Here is a 27,577-nt window from a genome sequence, read left to right as displayed (position 1 = left end):
GCGCGGCTGCTCGGGGCGCGGGGACGCAGCGGAGGCACGGCGGCGGCCGGTGGAACCCGGGGGCGGGCAGGCTTAGCGGCGCGCGGCCCGCAGCGGCCCCTCAGCTGGCGCTGTATGGGCACCGAGCGCGCCCTGGGAACGGCTCCGGCCTAGACGCCCCGCAGGCCCGCCCGCCGCCGCCGCCGCCGCAGCGCGCCCCCTGCCGGCCCGGCGGCCGCTTCCGCCCCGGCGGTGGTTGCGCAGCGCCCGAGGGCTGTTCGGTCACCTACCCGCCCCCGCCCCCGCCCTCCGCCTGGAGCGGAAAAGGGCTTGGGGCCCAGCCCCCAACCCGGGCTCTTTCTGGGGGAGCGCGTTTCTTCCTGAAGGCCCGGTGAGCGGCCACCGCCCGAAGGGAGGCGCTCCGGCGGGAGGGCGCCCGGCTTGGAAAGGGGGCAATGGGCGGAGTGCGAGTGCTCAAGCGGCGGGGGAGGGCTGGCGCGTGGTGCCGAAGGGCCCAGTCTGTGATGGAGAGACGTTCGTCTTTTGCAGAAGTAGCAAATGTGGCTAGCGAGGTGAAGACCCCGCCTGGCCCGGTTGGGACCAAAACTTAAATCGACAGTCGTCTTCACCCCTCGGATTATTGCGGTTGTGGCTTGCTGGGTCTGTGCTAGTGCGCAGGAGAGAGCGAGCCGGGCGAGCGTTAAGTTACCTCTGGAGGTTGCGTGTTTCGGGTTGACAACACCAGTGTGTCCTTGCAGCTACGATAACCACATAACCCTGAGTTTCTAGCACAGTCCTCCTTTCAGACGTGCTCAGCAGGAGTGGAAATCCTCCCAAGCCTGTACTTCAACGAGTGAATCAAGTCCACGTCCATCACAGCCAAAGTAACAAATCACAAAAGTATGAGAACCATCCTGGAGGGGCACCTGCTCTGAGCACGCAAGCTGTTTCTTATTTTAGACTGCCAGCTATACCTGTAGTTTGAAGTCAGCCTGAAAATATATTTTGGCCAAATGATGAAAGTGTGCTAGTTAAAAATTGCTATTTTCTAAATGCGAATGTTACCATAACATAATGAACTTGTAGAAAGAAAAGAAAAAAACAAACCCACAAACCTTCTTAGAAAGCAAATTCATTTCTATGATTTTATTATTAAAAACGCGGTAGTTAAAATATTAAAGTTTGACCTTCTAAGACAGGAACAGTGATGTCTCAACTCTGGCGACTGCTGGAGGCTTTTAAGGCCATTAAACCGGCTCATTTGCATTACGAAATAAAATATTTTCAAAAAAATAAAATAAATAAAATATTTTCAACTGAGCTTCATGGTATTAAGGCTACTTCTGCTGGCATGATATGGTAGTGCTGCCACCAATTTATTGTGTTTCTTCCTCTAATAGGAAATTATTATGATACTTTGTTCCTTTTTAATTCTTTTTTTTTTTTAAGATTTTATTTATTTATAGACACAGAGAGAGAGAGGCAGAGACACAGGGAGAGGGAGAAGCAGGCTCCATGCAGGAGCCTGATGTGGGACTTGATCCCGGGTCTCCAGGATCACACCCCAGGCTGCAGGTGGCACCAAACCACTGGGCCACCAGGGCTGCCCCCCTTTTTAATTCTTGACCTTGATAACTTCTTAGGCCATGACAAGATTCCATTGAAACAATTTCATCCACTGAAGTTTTGTGTACTTTCGAGAAGATACATGATATTTTCAGAAGCAGATTTAAGATGGTTGTATTTGTATTTTTAAATTCTAATATTCTGTTCTTGATACACAATCACTAGAGAAAAATTTGTCCTTAAAGTTTGGATCTAGAAATACAACACTGAAGCAATTTAAATTTACTTTTCAAGTTAAGAAAGTAACCAAAGTTTCCATCTGTATCTTAGCTTTCCTTGTATGCACACCAATTTCAGCTCTTCCCTGGAGTAGAATCGAGGGAAGATGTTTTCAGCAGGAATAGTCTTGCAGGAAACACACTCTTTTTTTAAAAAAATATTTTATTGGACAGCCCCCTGGCTCAGCAGTTTAGCGCCATCTTCAGTCCAGGGCCTGATCCTGGAGACCCCGGATCCAGTCCGACGTTGGGCTCCCCGCATGGAGCCTGCATTTTTTTTTAAAGCAAATTCTTAGCTTTATTATTATTTTTTTATTTTTAATAATAAATTTATTTTTTATTGGTGTTCAATTTGCCAACATATAGAATAACACCCAGTGGAGCCTGCATTTTTTAAAGACTTTATTTATTTATTCATGAGAGACACACAGAGAGAGAGAGAGAGAGAGGCCGAGACACAGGCAGAGGGAGAAGCAGGCTCCATGCGGGGAGCCGGATGTGGGACTCCGGGATCTTGCCCTGAGCCAAACGCAGACGCTCAACCACTGAGCCACCCAGGCGTCCCAATACTTACACTCTTAAGGCACATCAATTTATTCAGCAAGTTCCAATAAACAAACCGCTTTCTATGTAACCAGCTATTGGTTATTAACAGGTCTTGTTATGTTGGTAACGTTCTCTGAGAAATACAAAATTAAGGCCTTATCGATCAACCTTTGAGAGATATAATAGCTACTTTCCACCTTGTTTAAATATCTTGTATATATATATGCATGTGGCAATTTCACAATCTCTTGTGTATTGTATAATTTGACATTGGCTGTAGAAAAATTATGGAAGTAGTCTACAACCTTTCTGCTTGCAGCCCGTCATTTTTTATTACAACTTTTTAAAAAGGTTTTACTTATTTGACAGAGAGAGTGAGAGAGAGCACAAGCAGGGGGAGCAGGAGAGGGAGAAGCAGGCTTCCTGCTCGGTGCAGAGCTCCATCCCAGAATCTTGAGATCAGGACTTGAGTGGAAGGTAGATGCTTAACTGACTGACCCACCTAGGAGCCCCATTATTACAACTTTTAAAGCTATAGCCATTTTCCAAATATAAAACTGAAGGATATAAACAAACTACAATATGTTTGTGCTCATAGCCTTTACCATATTTGTTGTATAGTCAATGATAATTTTGTGCCTTTGTCTACTGATTTTATATTCCATAAATATTTCTCATGGTCAGATTCACTGTGTGAGACACAAGAATCTTTCATCAAGTAAGGAAGGTTATCTTCTGTATTGTTACACCTAAAAAATCAAGGTTAATTGTTCCAATCTTGTGTCCAAATGTCACACCGTATACTTCGGGAATACATTTAACATTTTCATAAACCTTTTTGTGCATAACAAAATATAAACCAGGAAAAAGGTTTTGGGAATGTTTTCTTAAATAAATCAATATTTAGAATCCATAGCTTAGGGCAACCCTGTCGGCTTTCCTCCCTCTTTGGGAACTTTGTACTATCACTCAATAAACTTTGCTTCACTATCATTCAATAATCCTTGCTTTGCTACCATCAGCAACAAAAAAATAGAATCCATAGCTTTGGCAAATTTCAAAAATCCTTTCTCTTCCACTACTGAAATGGTGGAAGATAATCTATTGCAATTATTTCTAAAAGCTTTACAAAGCATTAGCTTTCACAGATACCAAACCATGAGGTAGTTTTGTAAAAAGAATTCTTGAAAAGCTCATTGTTTTTTTTTTTAATAATACCTTTTTAAAAAGGATTTTATTTATTTATTCATGAAAGAGAGAGAGAGAGAGAGAGAGACAGAAACACAGGCAGAGGGAGAAGCAGGCTCCATGTAGGAAGCCTGATGTGGGACTCGATTCCGGGACTTGATGCCGGGACTCCAGGATTATGTCCCGGGCCGAAGGCAGGTGCCAAACCACTGAGCCACCCAGGAATCCCGGAAAAGTTCATTGTTTAGAGAGAAAAAAAATGTATTTTGGATGTCTCATGTTATCTAAATGTTCTTTTTTTTTATGCTGTCTCTATATTTTGAGTCATGATTCAAAGATGATTTATCATATATGAGTTGTACATGAGTTTTTTAAATTTATTTTAAAAATAAATTTATTTTTTATTGGTGTTCAATTTACCAACATACAGAATAACACCCAGTGCTCATCCCGTCAAGTGCCCCCCTCAGTGCCCATCACCCACCCATTCACCTCCACCCCCGCCCTCCTCCCCTTCCACCACCTCTAGTTCGTTTCCCAGAGTTAGGAGTCTTTATGTTCTATCTCCCTTTCTGATATTTCCCACACATTTCTTCTCCCTTCCCTTATATTCCCTTTCACTATTATTTATATTCCCCAAATGAATGAGAACACATAATGTTTGTCCTTCTCCGATTGACTTACTTCACTCAGCATAATACCCTCCAGGTCCATCCACGTTGAAGCAAATGGTGGGTATTTGTCGTTTCTAATGGCTGAGGAATATTCCATTGTATACATATACCACATCTTCTTTATCCATCATCTTTCGATGGACACCGAGGCTCCTTCCACAGTGTGGCTATTGTGGACATTGCTGCTAGAAACATCGGGGTGCAGGTGTCCTGGCGTTTCATGGCATCTGAATCTTTGGGGTAAATCCCCGAGTTTTTAAAATATTTTTTTATTGAAGTTCAATTTGCCAACATATAGTATAACATCCAGTGCTCATCCCATCAAGTGCCCACCTCAGTGCCCATCACCCAGTCACCCCATCCCCCTGCCTGCCTCCCCTTCCACTGCCCCTTGTTCGTTTCCCAGAGTTAGGTGTCTCATGTCTTGTCACCCTCTCTAATTTTTCCTGCTCATTTTCCCTCCTTTCCCTTATAACCCCTTCCCTATTTATTATAATGTACATGAGTTTGTCTTTGTGGAATTTTGAGGTAGTTATATTAACATCTGCTTTTTTTTCTTTTTTAATATTTATTTATTTGACAGAGACAGTACAAGCAGGGAAGCTGCAGGCAGAGGGCAGAGGGAGAAGCAGACTTCCCACTGAGCAGGGAGCCTGATGTGTGCTTGATCCCACAATGTCAGGATCATGATCTGAGCCGAAGGCAGATACTTAATGGACTAAGCCACCCTGGTGACCATCTTGTGTTTTTTATTTTAGCCATTCTTACTGGTGTGAAGCGATATCTTATTGTGGTTTTGATTTGCATTTCCCTGATGATGAGTGATGATGAGCATCTTTTCATTTGTCTGTTGGCCTGTGTGTCTTTTTTGGAGAGATGTCTGTGCATGTCTTCTGAGCATTTTTAATTGAATTATTTGCTTTGTGTTTTTGGGTGTTGAGTTTTATAGGTTCTTTATATATTTTGGATACTAACCATTTATTTGAAATATCATTTGCAAATCTCTTCTCCCATTCAGTAGGCTGCCTTTTGGTTTTGTTGATTGCTTTCCTTCTGTGTGGAATCTTTTTATTTTGATATAGTCCTAATATTTTTTCCCAATATCTATTTTTGAATGGGTGATATCAGAAAATTACTGCTTGTGCTCTTTTCCAGAATTTTTGTGGCTTCAGGTATAACATGTAGGTCTTTAATCCATTTTGAATTTATTTTTGTGTATGGTGTAAGAAAATGGCCCAGTTATATTCTTTCGCATGTTGCTGTCTAGTTTTCCCAACATCATTTTTGAAGAGACTGTCTTTTTCCTGTGGGATATTTATTCCTGCTTTGTCAAAGATTAATTGGCCATATAATTGTGGGTTTATTTCTGGGTTTTCTATTCTGTTCTATTGATCTATGTGTCTATTTTTGTGCCAATGCCATACTGTTTTGATTACTCCAGTTTTGTAATATAATTTGAAGTATGGAATTGTGATGCCTCTAGCTTTTCTTTCTTTTTTTTTTTTTTTTTAGGTCGTATTTATTTATTCATGAGACACACATAGAGAGAGAGGGGCAGAGACACAGGCAGAGGGAGAAGCAGGCTCCATGCAGGGAGCCCAACTTCGCACTTGATCCTGGGTCTCCAGGATCACGCCCTGGGCTGAAGGTGGCACTAAACCACTAAGCCACCGGGGCTGCCTGGCATATAGTTTTTCATACTATTCTTGTAATGATTGTTTGCATTTCTCTGGTATTGGTCATTATTTCTCTTCTTATTTGTGATTTTATTTAACTCTTTTTTCTTTTTTTCTTGATAAGTCTGACTAGAGGTTTATCAATTTTTTTGACTTTTTCAAAGAACCAGCTCCTGATTTCATTGATCTGCTCTATTGTTTTTGTTGTTGTTTTTATACCATTTATTTGTGCTCTAATCTTTATTATTTCCTTACTTCTGTTAGTTTTAGGTTTTAGTGTTCTTTTTCTAGCTCCTTTAGGTTAGTTTATTTGAAATTTTTCCTCTCTTTTTTAAATTTTTATTTATTTATGATAGTCACACATAGAGAGAGAGAGAGAGAGAGAGAGAGAGGCAGAGACATAGGCAGAGGGAGAAGCAGGCTCCATGCACCGGGAGCCCGATGTGGGATTCGATCCCATGTCTCCAGGATCGCGCCCTGGGCCAAAGGCAGGCGCTAAACCACTGTGCCACCCAGGGATCCCGAGATTTTTCTTCTTGAGGGAGGCCTGTATTGCTATAAATTTCCTTCTTAGCACTGCTTTTGGTGCATCCCAGAGGTTTTTGAACCATTCTGTTTTCATTTTCATTTGTTTCCATGTACTTTAAAAAAATTTCTTCTTTTATTTCCTGCTTGACTCATTTATTATTTAATAGCATATTATTTATTTATTTATTTATTTATTTATAAAATATTTTATTTATTTATTCATGAGAGACACTGATAGAGAGGCAGAGACACAGGCAGCGTGAGAAGCAGGCTCTATGCAGGGAGCCCGACGTGGGACTCGATCCCGAGAAGCAGGCTCCATGCAGGGAGCTTGACGTGGGACTCGATCCCGAGACTCCAGGATCATGCCTTGGGCTGAAGGCGGCACTAACTCACAAGCCACCCAGGCTGCCCCTAGCATATTATTTAACCACCATCTATTGGTCTTTCCCAATTTTTTCTTGTAGTTGACTTCTAGTTTCATAGCATTGTGGTCAGAAAAGATGCATGGTATGACTTTGATCTTTCTTTAATTTATTGGGGCATGATTGATAGCCTAATATATGATCTATTTGGAGAATGTTCCATTTGCACCTGAAAAGAATGTGTATTCTTTTTTTGGATGGAATATTCTGAATACATCTGTTTTTTTTTTTTTAATTTTTATTTATTTATTTATTTATGATAGTCACAGAGAGAGAAAGAGAGAGAGGCAGAGACACAGGCAGAGGGAGAAGCAGGCTCCATGCACCGGGAGCCCGATGTGGGATTCGATCCTGGGTCTCCAGGATCCTGCCCTGGGCCAAAGGCAGGCGCCAAACCGCTGCGCCACCCAGGGATCCCTGAATACATCTGTTTTAAACATCTGGTCCATTGTGTCATTCAAAGCCATTGTTTCCTTGTTGATTTTCTGTTTAGATGATCTGTCCATTGATATAAATGGGGTATAAAGTCCCCTACTATTACTATATTATTTTCGATCAGTTCCTTTATGTTTACTTTTATTTTATTTTATTTATTTATTTATTTATTTTTGTTTACTAACTTTTATGTATTTCAGTGCTCCCAAGTTGGTGCATAAATATTTACAATTGTTATATCTTCTTATTGGATTGTCCCCTTCATTATTGTATAGTGTCCTTTGTCTCTTGTTGTAGTTTTTGTTTTGTTGTTTACTTATTTATTTATTTACTTTTATATTTAAAATAGGTTCCATGCACAGTGTGGAGCTCAACACAAGGCCTGAACTTAGAACTGTGAGATCAAGACCTGAGCTAGGGATCCCTGGGTGGTGCAGCGGTTTGGTGCCTGCCTTTGGCCCAGGGCGCAATCCTGGAGACCCAGGATCGAATCCCACGTCGGGCTCCCAGTGCATGGAGCCTGCTTCTCCCTCTGCCTGTGTCTCTGCCTCTCTCTCTCTCTCTGTTACTATCATAAATAAGTAAAAATTAAAAAAAAAAAAAAAGACCTGAGCTAATATCAAGAGTTGGATGCTTAACTAACTGAGCTGCACAGGCACCCCTATAGTCTTTGTTTTATTTTTTTATTTTTTATTTTTATTTATTTTTTTTAAAGATTTTATTTATTTATTAATAGAGACACAGAGAGAGAAGCAGAGACACAGGCAGAGGGAGAAGCAGGCTCCATGCAGGGAGCCTGAGGCGGGACTCGTGGCTTGGGTCTCCAGGATCACACCCTGGACTGAAGTTGGCACTAAACCCCTGAGCCACTGGGGCTGCCCATGTCTCCTATTCTTAAGGGTAATTTCTTATGAAGAAAAGGTCCTGGAGTGCCCTACTTTGTAGTGTTGTCTGTTCTCTGGGGCCTGGCACTTCTGGGAGCACCTCCAAAGGGTTCTGTGTACTCTCTCCTGTTGTGTCCTAGCCACTCTATCCTTCAGGACAGTCATCTGTAGAGGTTCTTTCTGCCTGTCATAAGCAAGATTTGGTCCTTGGCCTGAATGTGGCATGTTTTGCACTAGATGTGCTTGTGAATTGAGACTCGTTGTACCACCACCAGAACTAAGGCCTTGTAAAACTCCTGGTTGTGAGACTCGGTGTTGGCAGAGGTTTGGGCTGCCTCAGCGGGCCCACAGCACTGGAACTGGGAAGAGTGGTTCCACCAGAGTTTGGAGGGTCAGGGTTTGGTATAAGCAAGTTAAGTAGTGAGTGTTGGCCCTATGTTTATATGTAATGACGGCCAGTGGAGGGAAATGGCTCCTGACAGTTTCTTTGTTCCTGGAGGGGTCTCTTGAGAATGCTGCCTCTTTGGGGCATGCTCTGAGATGAGTAACTAACATCCCCACTGTGTGCCCCATCCACTCTTCATATTGCTGTTTCCATTCTGTATGTCTGTGGGCTGTTTACCCCGACTTCTCTCCAAAAGCAGCCCTAATGTCCTCCAAGCTCTCCCACAGCCAAGCATGCTGATCTTTAAAACTTCAGGCTTTTTTTTTTTTTTTTAATTATTTTATTTGAGAGAGAAGGAGAATACAACCAGGGGGAGGAGCAGAGGGAGAAGAACAGATTCCCCACTGGGCAGGGAGCCCAATGCAGGGCTTGATCCCAGAACTCTGGGATCATGACCTGAGCTGAATATACTTAACCAACTGAGCCACTTAGGCACCCCAAAATCCCAGGCTTTAATCCCCTCTCACTTTCCAAGCCAATTGCTATGTGGATTCATTTTCTCTATATACTTCCCTGTGTGCTAGTTTGTCTCTTGTGCTTCTCCAAGTGTGCAGCTGTCTCCTCATTGCAGCACCCAGGATCCATTTCTTTTTTTTTTTTCTTTTTAGATTTTATTTATTTATTCATGAGAGATAGAGAGCGAGAGAGAGAGGGAGAGACACAGGCAGAGGGAGAAGCTAGCTCCATGCAGGGAGCCCGATGTGGGACTCAATCCTTGGACTCCAGGATCACGCCCCCAGCCAAAGGCAGGGGCCAAAACCCTGAGCCACCCAGGCATCCCCCAGGATCCGTTTCTTATCCCAAGTTACAACTCTTTTCCTATCTTCTATTTGGCCTCTTCTCTACTTTCAGTTGTGGAATTTGTTCTGTCTTCAGATCAATTCCTGGTGTATTTGGGATGATTTGATAGTTATCTAGTTGTATTGGTGTTATGAGAAGAGCCTAGAGTCCTCCTACTCCACCACCATTTTCCCTTCCACTGAGTTGTTGATATTTTTAAGTTGCATGAGCTCTTTATATAGTATATAAATTAAACACTTGTTTTTCACATAATATATACTTTACCTAGAAAGAATATCTGCCATTTAGCATCTTGCCAAATAGAAATTTAAAATTTTTATATGAACATGTTCAGTGTTTTATGACTTTTGGTTTTGGCATCTTGCTTAGAAAGGCTCTCCTCTCTCTGTTTTTTTTTTTTTTTTTTAAATCCTTCACATTTTTTGAAGAAATCTTCATGAAGGAAACAATAATGCCTCAAAACTTCAGCCTGGCTTTGGAAGCATTTTGTATCATTTTTAAGATACTTTTGGTTCACTGGCATTTTCTTTTTTCTTTCTTTTTTATTTTTTTAAAGATTTTATTTATTTATTCATAGAGACAGAGACAGAGAGAGAGAGAGAGCAAGAGAGAGAGAGAGAGGCAGAGGCACAGGCAGAGGGAGAAGCAGGATCCATGCAGGGAGCCTGACATGGAACTCGATCCAGGGTCCCCAGGATCAAACCCCAGGCTACAGGCAGCGCTAAACTGCTGCGCCACCAGGCCTGCCCGGTTCACTGGCATTTTCACAGCACAAAGTACTTACTAAATTGGCACACTTGTGGAATTTCTCAGCATTGGCACAGTAGAGCCTGTTTTGAGATTTATCAGAGGAAACTTTTGACCATGTCTGGGTGGTTGCAAATCCCAAAGGAACACTCTCTGTTACTTCCAAAATGAGACTTTCACACTGGATTTCTCCAAGTTTCACTGTCCAAGAAATAGAAATTTTCACACCACAAAAGCAAAAAATATAGCCAGGACAACAAAGGTCATTTAATTCGATAAGATGATGAGCAACAAGTTCCCAAGGCTTGCAATGACCACTTTTTTCAAATCCACATTTTACAAATTCATATATGCCTCTAAGGGAGTTTTTTCAGGAACTCTCTATCTGGATTATTATTACATTTTCTCCAACAGTCACAGGCAGAGAGCTTTGAATTAACTTATTTTTTCTTATGTTCACTGTAACTGGAAAAGCTTCCTTGATGTAAGATTAGGAGGGCCAGATCTTTAGAAAGGAAAAGGTAATCTGACTACCAAGTGATGCATTTTTGCCCATTACAGCTGGTAGGCCTAACTAATATGGTTTCCAAACAAAACACTATGACAGAGATCTGTTAATGTGCAACCAGGGACCAAACTGCCACATTCTCCCCAAATTCCTGCATTCAATATAGACTCCCCCATTCATTCCTGTTTGGAAAACAAGATTTTGTCTCCTGCTTATTAAGGAGAAAACAGCAATATTTGCCTCTATTTAGTGATGCAAATCAGACTTCAAACTTGATAAGTGTAACCATTACAGTCTTAACTGCAGCTTAGAGTGTTTTCTCTTTGGGAATTAATGTACACCTATCTCCTTATTTCTAGCACCTACTGGACCTAAGAACAGTGAACAATGAATCCCAGTAACTTGAACAGATCCTGGCTTAGTAACCCCTGGAGAGAAAAAGTAGAAATGAAACATTAGCGTAGCATAGGTAAGTGTAGGTAAGATTCTCCCTCCTTATATGAGAGTATGTGTGATTTTTCAGAATCTTGGTTTCTCTTTTTTATTTTTTTTAAGATTTATTTATTTATTCATTCAGAGAGAGAGAGAGAGAGAGAGGCAGAGACACAGGCAGAGGGAGAAGCAGGCCCCATGCAGGAAGCCCTATGCGGACTTGATCCTGGGTTTCCAGGATCACACCCCAGGCTGCAGGCGGCACTAAACCTCTGCACCACCAGGGCTGCCCAGAATCTTGGTTTCTCTTAACCACATATTTAAAAAGGACTGGTCATATATATTTTCATTTAAGTGTATACAGTGCTTCTCTCTCTCTCTCTCTCTCTCTTTTTATGGTGCTTCTCAGTGAAATGAGAAAGGCAGTTTTCCACCTGGTTCTGGGATTTGACATCCTTTATTTGCTTCTTTTCAAGAAGGTAATAAAAACAATTGCTAACTTATGTTAAATGCTTACTGCATGCCAAGCACTGTGTGAATAAGCACAAACACAATAGCTTTTAGTTCTCATAGTGTTCCCTTGTGATAGATACTTCTTAAGTTACATCCTGTGTCAGTGGAGTAATCATCTCACTGAAGAGGTCTACTGACTATGTTAAGGTGATAGAGATTTAACATTAATATGGAATGGAGTAAGCACAATAGGCAAGCAGCAACACTTTCTTCTACGTTTGTTGATTCACTCACTACCTCCAGAGATTTGATGAATATTTTAGAGACAGAATGGTTTGAATGTATAGATATCTACTAATGGAATTTCATTTTCTTCCTTCCTTTGATCTAAGCTAGTGGTTCTGAAACATTAGCATGTGTAAGAATTGCTGTACAGAGTTGCATAAAACCATTTTACTGTACTTTTTATACTTGAGGAGCAACTTAAGAGATGTTCAAGGTGATTTTGACTATATGTGATTTTTGCCTAATATGTTGGCTTTATGCTGAATCATTTGCAGGGAAATAACATAGGACTAAGAGATTCAGGCTAGGAGAGAAAAGAAGACTCTGAGAGAAGAGAACCAAGGAGACTTCCAGGTAGGATGAAAGAATACCTATCAGTATACTGGACAATCAAAGATTGAGGGAGGTGGGAAGGAAGCAAGGCCAGGAGGAATGAATGCCTGATACTGTGGTAAAAGTATTTATCTGTGTTATCTCAATTATTATAGCAACCCTTCAGATATGGAAACTTAAGTTATGGGTGCTCAAATGACTTGCCTGGTGTCACAAAGATGGCAGATGGTTGAGTCAACATCCAAACCTGGGTCCTCTTACCATATTTGGCTTCCTTATGGGTTAGGATTTCCTGAAGTCAGCCAGAAAGAACTCTGGGGAATGGAGATATGTTGTCCTAAAGCTTGGGGCAAGATTCTTATAAGGCCATGTAGGGAAATATCTTCATTCCTCATGTAGAACAAAGAGGCTGACTTGGCATGGATAGTTAAGGAAACTAAGCAGAATTTTATGAAAATACCTGCATCCTTGCCTATTCATAATTTCTTTCCTTCTGAAAATACGGAAGTGACATCAAGACACTGGGCTTTCATGTACACAGCAAGTGTGTAACATGTAATGGTGTTCTTAAAATGCTTACTTCTCTGGTCCCCTCAGAATATAATTTGAGTATCCCAGTAAAAGAAATTGTAAACCCAGAAGCCAGCTTAGGCTGAAAACTGTAATCACTCTAGAAAAAAAACATGCCACCAACTTTGAGGATCACTAGGAGCTTTAGAAGAAATAGTCACTGGCTCTCTTTCTCTCTGTGTGTGTCAAATAAATCAGTAAAATCTTTTTAAAATTTAAGAAAATTTAATCTTTTTAAAAAATTTAAAAATCCAGTGAGTCATGTTACTAAGTCAAGAAAATATGAGAAAAATCACTAGATTTTTGTGAGGTGACTGTGACATAATGTGATAGGAAGTTCGTATAAATATGTAAGATCTTTTTCTAGGATCCACCAGTGATTTATCAAATAAGAAATTAAAAAAGAGTTTACAGAGAAGAAAAAAGGAATTAATGCATAGAAAAGACTATAGCCTCATAAAACTAAATACACACACATAAACACACACACACGAGTACCAGTAAACATGGCTCTCTGTATTATTTCTTATAACTCCATGAGGATCTATACTTATATGACTACATTTTTCTATTTAGAAAAGTCTACAGCCTCAATAATGATTGAATAAATACAAATCAAAACAAAATTAGGTTCTAGCTGCATAACATGGATTTCAGAGGAAATGAAAAATGTTGGCAGGGGTGCCTGGCTGGCTCAGTCAGTGAAGCATGCAACTCTTGATCTCAGGGTTGTGAGTTCAAGCCCCATGTTGGGTGTAGAGATTATTTAAAAATAAAATCTTTTTTTTTTAAATGTTGCAAAAAGTTGGGAGACATGTTACGCTCTTACATTGTTAATAACAGTACAAGTCAGTTCAAGTAGTTCTGAAACAATCAGAGTTTTGAGTTTTCTACAGTTTTATATAGGTCATTGTGCAATTCTTTTTCCTTGGATTTTTGTATTTTGAAAGTCCTGCATGCTTCTTTTAATATGGGGAAGTGAGGGAAGGTAAGGGAGTAATGAGAACTCTCTGTACTTAATATTCATTTCTCTGTACATTTAAAACTGATTTTAAAAAGTCTATTAATTAAAAAAGAAGGCTCAGTAGTTGAGTGTCTGCCTTTGTCTCAGGGCGTGACCCTGGAGTCCCAGGATCAAGTCCCACATTGGGCTTCCTGCATGGAGCCTGCTTCTCCCTCTGCATGTCTCTGCTGCTCTCTCTTTGTGTCTCTCATGAATAAATAAATAAAATCTAAAAAATAAATTAAAAAAGAAAAAAAAGCTGTGAATATACTAAAGTCACTCAACTGTATGCTTTAAATTGGGGAACTGTATGGTATATTCATTATATCCCCATAAAGGTGCTTTCTTAAAAAAATAAAAGAAAATGAAATGTGTATTTTGTAATTCCTAAAGCAACCAGAAAATAAAACATAAAAAGATACAGTGAGAATTACAATAAGTAAATTAAAGTGCAATACTAAAACAGGTTCAACTAACTCAGAAGAGGGAACAGAAATGAAAAACAGAGATAAGCAGAGGACTAATAATACAATGACTGATGTAAATCCAAATATATCAACAACTACATTTAGTGTAAATGACCTAAATACAAAATAAAAGATTATCAAAGTAATTGAGCAAATTGCTAGCAGCTCTACTGTAGGAATGGGAATTCTGAGGTTTGGGTTCCTCACCTGTGACACAAACACATCATATGTGCAGCATTCTCCTGGGTCACCCCATATCGTTCTCATGGGACTTGGGGGCAAGTGAATGATGTGAACATATAGCTCATGCTGCCTGTGACCCATGAGTCACATCTATGAAACTATGGCAGGGTGATTTTTAGCCTGTTAGAGGGTCGGCATTTCAGACCCTCCATAGTTTCTGCTGTGAGGTTTATGGCAGGAATGCAAGGTTGGTTCAATGTTCAGAAATCAATCCCACCTAATCAGTCTGTTAATTGCTTAAGGGAAAAAACTATACCATAATAGAAATCTATGCAGAAAAGGCATTGGAAAAAACAAAACACTCACTCATAGTATAAATTCTCAGCAAACTAGTAATAGAATAGACCATCCTCAACCTGAGAAGATGTATCTACAAAAACCTGCAGTTAAATATCAACTCTGCCTGCATCCAAGGTAGACCAGAAGTGACCTCAGTGTAGAAGGGCAGGATTTGGTGGATGAATCCCGGCCCCTGGCGGGAGGATTCTTTTTTTTTTTTTTTTTTTAAATGATAGTCACAGAGAGAGAGAGAGAGGCAGAGACATAGGCAGAGGGAGAAGCAGGCTCCATGCACCGGGAGCCCAACGTGGGATTCGATCCTCGGTCTCCAGGATCGCGCCCTGGGCCAAAGGCAGGCGCCGAACCGCTGCGCCACCCAGGGATCCCTGGCGGGAGGATTCTGAGCCGGGTTCTGCAGACTCTGAGTGCCCGGCGAGACAGACTCCCCAGTGCCCGCGGCAGGGACCTGCTCCTTGACCCCCTTGGCCGGCTCCACTCCCTCGCTTTGCCCCCGGGATGGCCTCACAGAAGATCCTATCCTGGGTTGGGGTCCCCTTCGGGTTGGAACTAATCCTCTCGCTCTCCCTGTGTCAGCGCCTTTCAGCGTTTCTGGGTCTGGGTCTTCCTGGTTTGGAGACTCCCGCAGAGCGCGAGGACCCACCACCCACCTCGCTGTTGCTGCAGGCGCAGGAAGGCAAGCCTAGGCGGCTGCGGCGACCCAAGCAGCTCCTCCGGGGCGCAGGGGGCGCTGTGGGGCGGGGCCGCGGTCGAGTCCCAGGGTGCCCCGCGCGGGGCGGGCCTGCGGGGCTGGGGGTTGCGGGAGGGCGCGCGCCAGGGGAGGTGCCGGCCGCCCTGGGGATCGGGGTTCGGTTTCTCCGGGCGGGAGCCAAGCGGGGGCGCGAAGGGCCATGGCCGAGGCGGTTCCGGTAAGAGGGACCCTGGAGGATGCGGGCCTTATCGCGATTCGTCCGTGTCGCGGTTTGGCCTGGGGTCCGAATCGGGGAGCGAGGCAGCGCGGGGATGCCCGTGATCCAGGACGGCTCTGAGCCCCGGGCCGGTGGAGGCGCCGGTTTAGGTGCTCGACTCATTCTGCGGTTGAGCCGCTGAGAGGGGCCACCTGGAGAAATCCAGGGTCTTGCTCGGGCTCTCGGGCTCCCGGGCTCCCGGGCTCCCGGGCTCTCGGGTCACCGGCCGTTCCCTCCCAGTGTCGGGGCCTTTGAACACCCTAATTTCTCTTCTGCGCTCTGCTGGTGAATGTAGCCTCGGAGGAGCTCGTCTGTATAAACGATGAAAAAAGTTAGGGGAAGGAAGACTGGAAATGGGAGGAACTGGAGATTGCTCCCTCCAGGAAGTGAGAGAAAACTTGAAACCAGTTGGGATTATTAATGGAAAATTTGAACACTGGTTTTAGAGTTTAAAAGGCGTATCCTGAGCTTAATCCGGGAAACTGTTAAATTCAGTGAAGTATAATCTGCCTACGTATGCAAGTTTTCCTTCTACTTTACTGAAATTTCATTTCTTTTTTTTTTAATTTTTATGTATTTATGATAGTCACACACAGAGAGAGAGAGGCAGAGACACAGGCAGAGGGAGAAGCAGGCTCCATGCACCGGGAGCCCGACGTGGGATTCAATCCCGGGTCTCCAGGATCGCGCCCTGGGCCAAAGGCAGGCGCTAAACCGCTGTGCCACCCAGGGATCCCTGAAATTTCATTTCTAATAATCTTCCTAGTGGAATGCATTTTCTTCCCTTCTGCTGCTCACCCCCCGCCCCCCACCATAGGTTCAGGATACAGGGAAGCTTTCTGTACTGTACCATCTTTGCAACTTCCTATGAGTCCACAATTATTTCAAAATAAGTATTTTTTTAAAGTCTCGCATAGCAATAATTGGTTGCTGCTAAGTAGAGGATCCCCCTCCAGATGGTGTATGTGCTCAAAGGTCTCCCCATTAAAAAAAAAAAAAAAAGGTCTCCCCGTCATTCATTCACTATGTGGGTCTAGTAGACTTCTATGATCCCTTAATTACATCCTTCATGGCATCATCCAGAGAGAATGAGACTTATAGTTTTTTTTTTTTTTTTTTTTTACTCTTAAGGATATAGATGTTCAAAGACAGTAGCTTGAAAGTGAAAAAATATGTATGTGCTGTTTGTGATTCCAGGTAACGATGACATTTGATGATGTGGCCTTATATTTTTCTGAGCAAGAGTGGGAGATCCTGGAGAAGTGGCAGAAGGAAATGTATCAGCAAGTGATGAAGAACAATTATGAGACTCTTGATTCCCTGGGTAAGATGGGCTTCAAAGGAACCATTTGGGGAACCAACCTAATACCAATAGGCTTTCTGCTCTGTGTTACGTATTGACTGGTTGAACGTGATTCTGTGCCTAATTTACACTCAGAATATGTCCTTCCTGTTACAGTCTGGGAATATTTAACTTGTCCTTTTTTATGTAGTGGTATCTGCACTCCTCACTCTTACTAACTCTGCAGTCTCTTTCACCCAAACCTTCTCTTGTTTCTCCCACAGTTAGAATTACTAAATAACATTTAAAAAAAAAAGATTTTATTTATTTATTCATGAGAGACAGAGAGAGAGAGAGAGGCAGAGACACCGGCAGACGGGAAGCAGGCTCCCTGCAGGGTGCCTGATACAGGACTCAATCCCAGGACCCTGGGCAGCCCCCGTGGCTCAGCGGTTTAGTGCCGCCTTCAGCCCAGGGTCTGATCCTGGAGACCCTGGATCAAGTCCCATGTCGGGCTCCCTTCATGGAGCCTGCTTCTCCCTCTGCCTGTGTCTCTGCCTCTCTCTCTCTCTCTGTGTTTCTCATGAATAAATAAATAAAATCTTAAAAAAAAAAAAAACCAAAAAAAACCAGGACCCTGAGGTCACGACTTGAGCCAAAGGCAGACTCTCAACCACTGAGCCACTTAAGGTGCCCTGAATTACTAAATAATCTAATTGTCTTTTTTTTAAATGTACTCTTTTATTTTTTAAGTGATACTTTGATGCCTACTTATGTTGCCTAAATGAGATGAATTTTCTATTTTTATAAGAACTGGGATGAAAGTTCCCTGGTAGAGGGAGAAGGAGCAGTGGAATGGGACATTTAGGTATCCCAGAGAAATACTCAGGGCTGACTTGAAGAGAAATTTGAGGAGATATACCTTGCTGTTTATCCCACTTGCTCTAATTCATTCTTGTATCATTAAAGCCATTTCTACTGTTATCACTTTAATGAGTGATCTCAGTATAGCCTGTGGCATTGTCTTCCTCCTTTGGGGTTTATAACTTCTCCCATCTGAGATATGAAGGACAAGATGAGTCAATTGTATGAAATCAGGGGGACGAGAATTCTAAGCAGAGGAAGGACTTGTGCAGAAGTTCAAGGGTTGTAATACAAGAGCTCAGTGTGTCAGTGTGTGGTGGGAGCCATGGGAAGACTACTGTAACACATGTGTAGAACTCTAGGAGAAGGAGACAGTGGTACCAGAAGAGGAATGGCCTCTAGGATTTTATTCTAGACAAAAGGAAGATGATGAGAGGATTTACGTAGGAGTAATATGTCAAAATTAGTTTTAACAATTAATTACTTGGGTTGCTATATGGAGAATGAATGGTAGTGCACAGCAATGAAGGGAGAGACACCAGCCAAGAACCTTAGCAGTGCCGGTGAGGCTTTATGGCAGCTGAAGCAGGTAGTTAGTAATAAAAATAGAAATAAACAAGATCTGGATGTCTTCTGGAGGTAACATCCCAGATTTTGCTAGTGGATTGGATGTGGAGCCTCAAGGTAAAAGAAGAATCAATTCCCAGATTTTTGACTTGAGTATGTTGAAGGAAATGGTTTTATTTACTTGACATGACAAAGGATTGGGGATGCTTATTAGACATTTATATGGAAATATGTATAATTAGGCATGTGAGACTGAATTCCAAGTGAAGATCAGGAGTGGATTCACAAATCTGCTGTTTTTGTTTTTTAAGATTTTGTTTATTTATTTGACAGAGCACAGGCAGGGTGAACTGTGAGTAGAGGGAGAAGCCGACTCCTCACTGAGCAGGTAGCCTGATGTGGGGCTTGATCCCAGAACCCTGGGATCATGGACTGAGCTTAAAGTAGCTGCTTAACCAACTGAGCTACCTGGGCAGCCCACAAATCTGGTGTTTTAAACCTCAGGGCTACACAGCATCATCTAGGGAGAATATGTAGATAGGATAGAGCACTGGGACACCTCAGCATTTGGAGGTCAAGCTAAGCAGTCTGAGGCCAGTAAGGTACACCAGAAACTAGAGCCATGTGCTGATCCATTGTTGAGTTTGGCGTTATCACAGCTAGTGTCCACAGCTAGACTGGAAAAATCCAGTCTGATTTTCCCACATGGTAAAACCCGAAGGGCATTATTTACAGACGATTTTTTTTTATAGGACATCCAGGTATCAGCCCCAGAGATTAGGATTTAGCAGGTCCAGCCTCAGGTCCATGAATCTACGTTTTTAACAAGCACTTCAGGTCCCTGCCAGATTACTTTTCTTAAGAGCAATAACTGAGAGGGACAGAGGGAGAGAAGAGAAATCTTAAGCAGGCTCCATGCCCTGTACAGATCCCTGACACAAGGGGTCACAGGCTTGATCTCATGAACCTGAGATCATGACCTCATGATTGCTGGTGATACTTAGCAGATGCTTTTTTTTTTAAAGATGTATTTATTTATTATTTATTCATAGAGACACAGAGAGAGAGAGAGAGAGGCAGAGACACAGGCAGAGGGAGAAGCAGGCTCCATGCAGAGAGCCCGACGCAGGACTTGATCCCAGGTCTCCAGGATCAGGCCCTGGGCTGCAGGCAGTGCTAAACCGCTGAGCCACCGGGGCTGCCCTTAGCAGATGCTTAACTGACTGAGCCACCCAGGTGCCCCTTCTCTGTTTCCTTTAATTATGCAAAATATTGCAGAGGACATTTTTAAAAAAGATTTTATTTATTTATTCATGAGAGACACAGAGAGAGAGGCAGAGACACAGGCAGAGGGAGGAGCAGGCTCCGTACAGGGAGCCTGACGTGGGACTCGATCCCGGGTCTCCAGGATCACACCCTGGGCTGAAGGCGGTGCTAAACCCTGAGCTGCCCCTTGCAGAGGACATTTAAGCAAACATTTAAGCTAAACCTGGGCTGCCTCTTGCAGAGGACATTTAAGCAAACAGTCTTGGTTAGGCTATATCTGGTCATTCATGTAATTTCACAGGTTTCAATTTTTTAAAATTTATTTTATTTATTCATGAGAGACAGAGAGAGAGAGACAGAGACATAGGCCGAGGGAGAAGCAGGCCCCATGCAGGGAGCCCCATGGGGGACTCAATCCCGGGTCCCCAGGATCATGCCCCGGGCTGAAGGTGGTGCTAAACCGCTGAGCCACCCGGGCTGCCCTCAAAAAAAAAATTTTTTTTTTTAAATAATCTATTACTGATAGTTTTCCTTTCACAACAAGACTTTTTTTTTTTTTTTTTTTTTTAAGATTTTATTTATTTATTCATGAGAGACACAGGGAGAGAGAGAGGCAGAGACAGGCAGAGGGAGAAGCAGGCTCCATGCAGGGAGCCCGATGTGGGACTCGATCCCGGGTCTCCAGGATCACACCCTGGGCTGAAGGCGGCGCCAAACTGCTGAGCCACCCGAGCTGCCCTGCCCTCAATTTTTTTTAACTTAACTTTGATGTCCTATCTTCAGGAATCAAGGTTAACTGTGAAAAATCACATTTAGTGAAGTACTCAGGTAAACCCAAACTGAATCTATGTGGACTCTCTTTGTAGGTCGTGTTTTTTCCAAGCCAGATCTCATCATCTGGATAGAACAAGGGAGAATGCTGTTAATCAGAGACCAGGGACCCTTAGAGAAAAGAATGGCATGTAGCCCTTCTACTGATGAGCAGTGGGACTTGCAGGGGACTGGAAAGTTGCTGTATTTTGGTGAGTATGATGGATTTAGGGTCATAACTGATTTCATTTTCCTGAATCTGGATGGTCAGCTGGACATAGTGAATAAGAAGCATTATTTTGATGGAGAATGTTAGTTTTTTTTAGTCAAGTGGGAAGCAAATTTAGGACTGTATTAATTTAAAAAAAAGAATATTATTTTTATAAAGAGGGATGTTGTGTATGTTTCATGAAAAAAAAAAAAAAACAAAAAACCCTGGAAAGAATTACCTGTAAAAGAGCAAGTAAAGGACCCACTTGTGAAGTCCTGAGGAGCAAACTGCCTTCTCTGTCACAGTGTTGTGTCCATTTGAGTATAGAGAAATGGAAAACTAAAAAAAAAAAAAAAGAGAGAAATGGAAAACTGTCCAATTTGGTATTATAATGATTATTTTTTATCGTACAGATTTTTAGAATGTGGGTGTTCGTTTCTTTTAATTCTTTTTGAAGAATTCCTTTTTATTTTATTAATTTTTTTAAAGAATTTCTTTTTAAATTGCTTGTATCATAAGAAAAACATTGGAAACACTTTAATACTTAGGGAAAGTGTCATTTTCCAGATTATGCTAATGTTTTATTAAATGGAGATCTTCTAAGTTCCTGGAAGTTAAAGGATTCTCCTGAAGAGGAGGGGATTTGGACTCGGGATGTATGGCTAGGTCCATCAAAAGAATAAAAGAATTCCCAAGGACTTCATTTCATTACCACCGCCTCTTATTTCATTCATCTAACGAATATTTGAGTCCTATGTTCATAGGATGGTTAGTTATTACTTAGGCTAGGGGGTGGATGGAGATATCTATATATCTAGATGTATATATATTCTCCTGTAGGAGTTTATTGTCTTACTGACTTGACACGGCAGTTAAGTTAGTCGATTATATTGAACTGTGGGGCTAGTCATCTATAAAACAGGACTGTATGCAATTTAATAAAATAATAAGTGGCAGTGGTAGTAGTATAGATATAAATATCTATAGATATTTAGAGGAGAATGAGTGGAGTAGAAATAGTAGTTTCCCAGGAGGACTTTTAAGGAATTAAGATTTATTTATTTAAAAAAAAAATTTTATTTATTTATTTATTTATTTATTTATTTATTTATTTATTTATTTGATGGAGACAGAGAGCACGAGCAGGGCAGGAGAGCGAGAAACCGGCTCCCCGCTGAGCAGGGAGCCCAATGCAGAGCTCAATGCCAGGACCCTGAGATCATGACCTGAGCCCAGAGGCAGATGCCCAAAGGACTGAGCCCCCCAGGTGCTCCTAAGGAATTAGGATTGAAATAGCAAAGAATAGGCAGATTTGGTTAGAGAAGATCATCATGGGTTGTACATGAATTGAGGCTCAGAGGTGGGAACAGGCCCATTGTATTTAGAAAATGTGTATGAATGTTATTCTTGAGATAGTATGGGAGATGGAGAAGAGGAAACAAATTAATGGCAGATTATCTGAGGCTAGGAATGCCAACGTGGATATGTGACTTCATCTCGTAGAAAGGGAGGACCTAGAGAGGTTTCTGAGTACCAAAGAATGAACAACTTTAGTGACTAGCCTTGTGTGCCTGGTGGTACTTTCCTAATAATCACAACTGTTCTTCTGCCTGGAATAATTAGTAAGTGATAAGAAATAGGATTCAAAGAGATAGGTAAGTATAATTTGAGACATCAGCCATCAAACACGAACTTACTAAATGATATCACTTGGTTGGAAACGTAAATCTATGTTGTTGTTAAGATGACCTCAGAGCAGGGACGCCTGGATGGCTCAGTGGTTGGGTGCCTGCCTTTGGCTCAGGGTGCGATCCTGGGGTCCTGGGATCGAGTCTTGCATCAGGTTCCCTGTGGGGAGTCTGCTTCTCCCTCTTTGTCTCTGCCTCTCTCTATGCCTTACATGAATGAATAAATAAAATCTTTAAAAAAAAACAAAAACAAAACAAAAAAAAAAAACATGACCTCAGAGCCTAATCAGATTCCTCCTCTGGAGGAAGGCCTACCCTTCCTGACAGGTGATGTTTCTTCCTGTGTTAAGAGACTTAAAAAGGAGGGCCCTTAGGCCCAGTTCAACAGGTGGGAGAAAAAGCAGTTCTGAAATACAGAGGCTAAGGCAAGCTTCTGGAATTGTCCTCTCCAGTTTTTGTGGGTGAGAATAAGGAGTTAACTCAGTTTCCTGTCATCATGATTTTACTTTGGGAACAACAGTGACTATACTTATATTAATGCCTTTCTTAAAATGCAGTTTCTTGGGAAAGGGAATTATCTTCATAGTATTCTTTGTGAATTTAGTAAATTGCCATTTGACATTCATAAGAAAGATACTTTCTATTAGCATTGCTTCCAGAAACCTTTTCCTGAAATCTGTGGTAGAAGGGGCAAGGATATGATCCAAAGCTGCCTTATTTATTTTTTTTTTTAATTTTTTTTATTGGAGTTCAATTTGCCAACATATAGCATAACACCCAGTGCTCATCCCGCCAAGTGCCCCTCTCAGTGCCCATCACCCAGTCACCCCAACCCCCCGCCCACCTCCCCTTCCACTACCCCTTGTTCTTTTCCCAGAGTTAGGTGTCTCTCATGTTTTGTCACCCTCACTGATATTTTCACTCATTTTCTCTCCTTTCCCTTTATTCCCTTTCACTAATTTTTATATTCCCCAAATGAATGAGACCATATAATGTTTGTCCTTTTCCGATTGACTTATTTCACTCAGCATAATACCCTTCAGGTCCCTCCACGTCGAAGCAAATGGTGGGTATTTGTCGTTTCTAATGGCTGAGTAATATTCCATTGTATACATAAACCACATCTTTATCCATTCATCTTTCGATGGACACCGAGGCTCCTTCCACAGTTTGGCTATTGTGGACATTGCTGCTATAAACATTGGGGTGCAGGTGTCTCGGCGTTTCACTGCATCTGTATCTTTGGGGTAAACCCCTAGCACAGCCTTCTTTTTTACTTTTTTAAAAGATTTTATTCATTTATGTGACAGAACATGAAAGACTCCTAACTCTGGGAACGAACAAGGGGTAGTGGAAGGGAGGTGGGTGTGGGGTTGGGGGGACTGTGTGACGGGCACTGAGGGGGGCACTTGATGGGATGAGCACTGGATGTTATGCTATATGTTGGCAAATTGAACTCCAATAAAAATAAAAAAAAAGATTTTATTCATTATTTATGAGAGATACTCAGAGAGAGAGGCAGAGACACAGGCAGGGGGAGAAGCAGGTTCCCTGCAGGGAGCCTGATGTGGGACCCGATTCTGGGACCCCAGGATCATGCCCTGAGCTGATGGCAGGCACTAAACCGCTGAGCCACCCAAGGATCCCTGATCCAAAGCCTTCATACTTAAATATGGTGCAATTTATGTCACAGATTTAAGGAAATAGAATAGAATGTTCATATTCCCAGACTAATTCATTTTTTTAAAAAAACTTATTCATGAGACACAGAGAGAGAGAGAGAGAGAGGCAGAGACACGGGCAGGGGGGGAAGCAGGATCCCTGCGGGGAACCTGACATGGGACTCGATCCTGGGTCTCTAGGATCACACCCCCAGCCGGAGGCGGCGCTAAACCACTGAGCCACTGGGTCTGGCCAGACTAATTCATTTTTATTTTCTTTCAACTTCTGCTTACCCTCTGAGGGTCATCCATAAGTTCACAAGATAAATTAGCCTGCAATTTTTTCCCCCACACTAAGCCATTTTTTCACAACATAATGGGCAGATTTGCATATCAAAGTTAAACTTAAATATAATTTACCTGTGTTAGGCAGATGCACAAAAGTCATCAAAATCAATGAGATTCTTTTTTTGGTGCTATTAAAGATATAAAGACAATTCTTGACCCCATCATTGCACAGACACATTACTGGTAAGGGTGGGTCTTCTTTTTTTCTCTCCAGGTGACCAAGGAACTCTTGGGGCAAAAGAGGAAGAAGGCCATTTAGATGGTCTCCTAAAGCAGGGTTCGTGTGCTACCTTACCAGGGGAGGAAGGAAAGATCTTACCAGATCAAAGAGCCACCTTACAGCATCCAAGTCGTCAAGAAATGGGGATTATACATAAAAACTTCGACCTCAGAGCATCTAATCAGGATAAGAACAATCCATGGCATAAGGTGATAGGTACCTCCAGTCACTTGGAAATTCCCCCAGGACCAAGATTTTATTCCTGCTTTGTCTGTAGAAAGGTCTTTAAGCTAAAGAGCGACTTGGTCAAGCACACAAGAAACCACTCCAAGAGCCCACCCTGTAAATACTTAAAGTACAAAAACAAATCCAGAGGAAACTCTGAACTCAGGTGGAACCGGATGATCCTGTGTAAGAAGAAGCGTTTCCAGTGTGGTAAGTGCGAGAAGAGCTACTATCTCAAATGCAGCCTGATCACTCACCACCGGCTTGTTCACATGGGGCAGCGGCCCTTGCCATGCCCTGAATGTGACAAGACCTTCCAGTGTAAAGCCACTCTGAGGAAGCATATGTGTTTGCACAAAAGGGAGAAACTATTTTCCTGCGAGCAGTGTGGCAAGGATTTCATCGAGCAGTGCAGGCTCACTAAGCACCTCAGGGTGCACACCGGGGAGAAGCCTTTCCAGTGTCCAGAGTGCAACAGAAGCTTCCGCCTGCAGAGCAGTTTGAAGGCCCACCTTTGCCAGCACAGTGGGAAGAAGCCCTTCCATTGTCCAGAATGTGGCAGAAGCTTCTCTCAGAAGGCTGCCGTGAAGGCCCACCAGAGGATACACAGTGGAGAAAAGCCGTTTTCTTGTGACCAGTGTGGGAGGAAATTCACACACAAGACAAAACTCACTGAACATATCAGAGTTCATACGGGAGAGAAGCCCTTCCAGTGCCCTGAGTGTAAGAAAAGTTTCCGCCTGAAGAGAAGCCTAAAAGCCCATCTCTTTCAGCACAGCGGGAAGAAGCCCTTCCAGTGTCCGCAGTGTGACAGGAGCTTCTCTTGGAAGAACGCCATGAAGGCCCACCAGCGTTTACATAGTGAGGAGAAGCCCTTCTCCTGTGCCGAGTGTGGCAAGAGGTTCACCCGGCCCTCGAAGCTCGCCCGTCACGGCCGAGTCCATAGCAGGCAGAAGGAATTCTCGTGTGGCGAGTGCACGAAGACCTTTCCCCGGCAGTCGAGGCTCACAGAGCACCTCAAGGTCCACACCAAAGAGAAGCCGTTCTCCTGTTCCGAGTGCAGCCGGAGCTTCAGCCGACACTCGCACCTCACCGAGCACAGGAGACTTCACAGCGGGGAGGAGCCTTTCCAGTGTCCCGAATGTGACAAGAGCTTCTTCTGGAAGGCCTCCATGAAGTTCCACCAGCGGACACACAGTGGTGAGAGGCCCTTTGCCTGCAGTGAGTGCGGTAAGACCTACACTCAGCAGTCTCAGCTCACGGAACATGAGAGAATCCACAGTGGGGAGAAACCCTTCCAGTGTCCTGAATGCAATAAAAGTTTCCGTCTCAAAGGGAATTTGAAGAGCCACCTGCTCCAGCACAGCGACAAAAAGCCATTCTCCTGTGTCAAATGTGGTAAAAGTTTCACTCAGCAGTACAGGCTCATGGAACACATTCGTGTCCATAGTGGTGAGAAGCCCTTCCAGTGTCCGGAGTGCGACAAGAGCTACTGCATAAGGGGGAGTTTGAAGGTCCATCTGCACACGCACAGTGGAGAGAAGCCCTTCAGGTGCTCCGAATGTGGCAAGGGGTTCCTCCAGAAGAGAAGCCTGAAGACCCACCTGCACCGTCACAGAGGGGAGAGGCCTTTCTCTTGTGATGAGTGTGGAAGGAGCTTTACATACATGGGGGCACTCCACACTCACATTGCGGCGCATGCCAGAGAAAACCCTTCGGGGTCTAGGTCAAACCTTTCTGTGAGGAAAGGAAGCAGCGACAGCTTTTAGGTGGAGCTAGCCCTTCTTTTGGATCCATGGCGTAAGCTGGATGAAGAATTCACAAAACTCCGGCTTCGGATACGCCGGCCAGATGCACAAGCAGGCAGGGTGCACAAAGGTTCCAAATAATCCAGACACTAAGGAAGAGGCATCTACCCTCTGTGATTCCCACAGGCAAGAGCTGCCCATCACGGAAGGAACATTTTCCTTCTGCTTCCTGTTACCAGGCCTCCGTATTTAAATTTTGTTTACATTATCAGTTTTCTCTCAGAGCGAATTTTCGTTTTCTCTCACATGCTGAGAGAACATCTGTGTCTCAGGAGAATTTCTCTCTGTTGCCAAAAATAAACGTTGTCTCCCATCTCTTTTGTTAACAATGATGCAATAACTGTCATTTCCCTCTGAGTTAATTTAAATCACCTAAAAATCCACCATGGTGAGTAACAAGCAATGATTGTAACCCCCCTGCATTTTCAATAGTGTATGTCAGTTCTCCAAGAAACATACTTGCCTTAATGTTGGAGTCTCTTAGGTAAAATCCAAAGGAAAAACTATTGCTGGGCTACAGCATCACTCCCATTTTTTTGTTCTGTGGCTTAATCTGTCATTGTAAGGTGATTTTTCTAGCCTGTTCTAGCAAACCTTCCCCTGTCTCTTGGGCTGTCGATCTTTTAACATCATTCCTACAAAAATGTGTAGATTTGCTTCCTTAGGGAATTTTGGGGCCTATATAAGTTTTCCATTTTTGTTGTACATGGTAGTCACGGATGACCTGAATCAGCTGGAACCAAGGCTGCCCTACTAATCAGTGTTTATACAGATAGGAAAGGTGCCATGTCCAGTTGGTATGTTCCTGTGGGAACAAGCCTCTTGGTGAGTCAGTGGTGCTTTTGTGCAAGAAAAACTTTCCCTAACCTGTGCCAGGGGTACCTGTGGGCTGCATGTCAACCTTGGCTGGCCTCTCT

At 42.9% G+C, this 27,577-nt stretch overlaps 1 protein-coding gene across 2 annotated transcripts; it reads left to right on the top strand.

The window, feature by feature from the left end:
* The first annotated feature begins 240 nt into the window (after positions 1-240).
* On the top strand, positions 241-26,989 carry ZNF425 (zinc finger protein 425). Of its 2 annotated transcripts, XM_038559615.1 has the most exons (6): positions 241-370; positions 11,040-11,149; positions 12,126-12,204; positions 16,908-17,034; positions 20,556-20,711; positions 24,622-26,989. In XM_038559615.1, exons 4-6 carry the CDS (start codon positions 16,914-16,916, stop codon positions 26,619-26,621), a joined length of 2,277 nt encoding a protein of 758 aa, XP_038415543.1. In that variant the 5' UTR covers positions 241-370; positions 11,040-11,149; positions 12,126-12,204; positions 16,908-16,913; the 3' UTR covers positions 26,622-26,989. The 2 variants fall into 2 exon arrangements, with proteins under 2 accessions (XP_038415543.1, XP_038415542.1); XM_038559614.1 differs by lacking the exons at positions 241-370; positions 11,040-11,149; positions 12,126-12,204 and adding an exon at positions 15,541-15,671.
* The last annotated feature ends 588 nt before the right edge of the window (positions 26,990-27,577 follow it).

Source organism: Canis lupus, chromosome 16 (assembly GCF_011100685.1).
Source record: "Canis lupus familiaris isolate Mischka breed German Shepherd chromosome 16, alternate assembly UU_Cfam_GSD_1.0, whole genome shotgun sequence".
Lineage (NCBI taxonomy): Eukaryota > Metazoa > Chordata > Mammalia > Carnivora > Canidae > Canis > Canis lupus.
Note: the sequence above shows the minus strand (reverse complement) of the source record. Positions and strands in the feature narration are given on the sequence as shown.

What these genes read in the sequence shown, in the direction of transcription:
- ZNF425 (XM_038559614.1), top strand. An exon ending in TGAGACTCTTGATTCCCTGG is followed by an intron (nt 17,035 to 20,555) that starts GTAAGATGGGCT and finishes CTCTCTTTGTAG; the next exon opens with GTCGTGTTTTTTCCAAGCCA. An exon ending in TGGAAAGTTGCTGTATTTTG is followed by an intron (nt 20,712 to 24,621) that starts GTGAGTATGATG and finishes TTTTCTCTCCAG; the next exon opens with GTGACCAAGGAACTCTTGGG.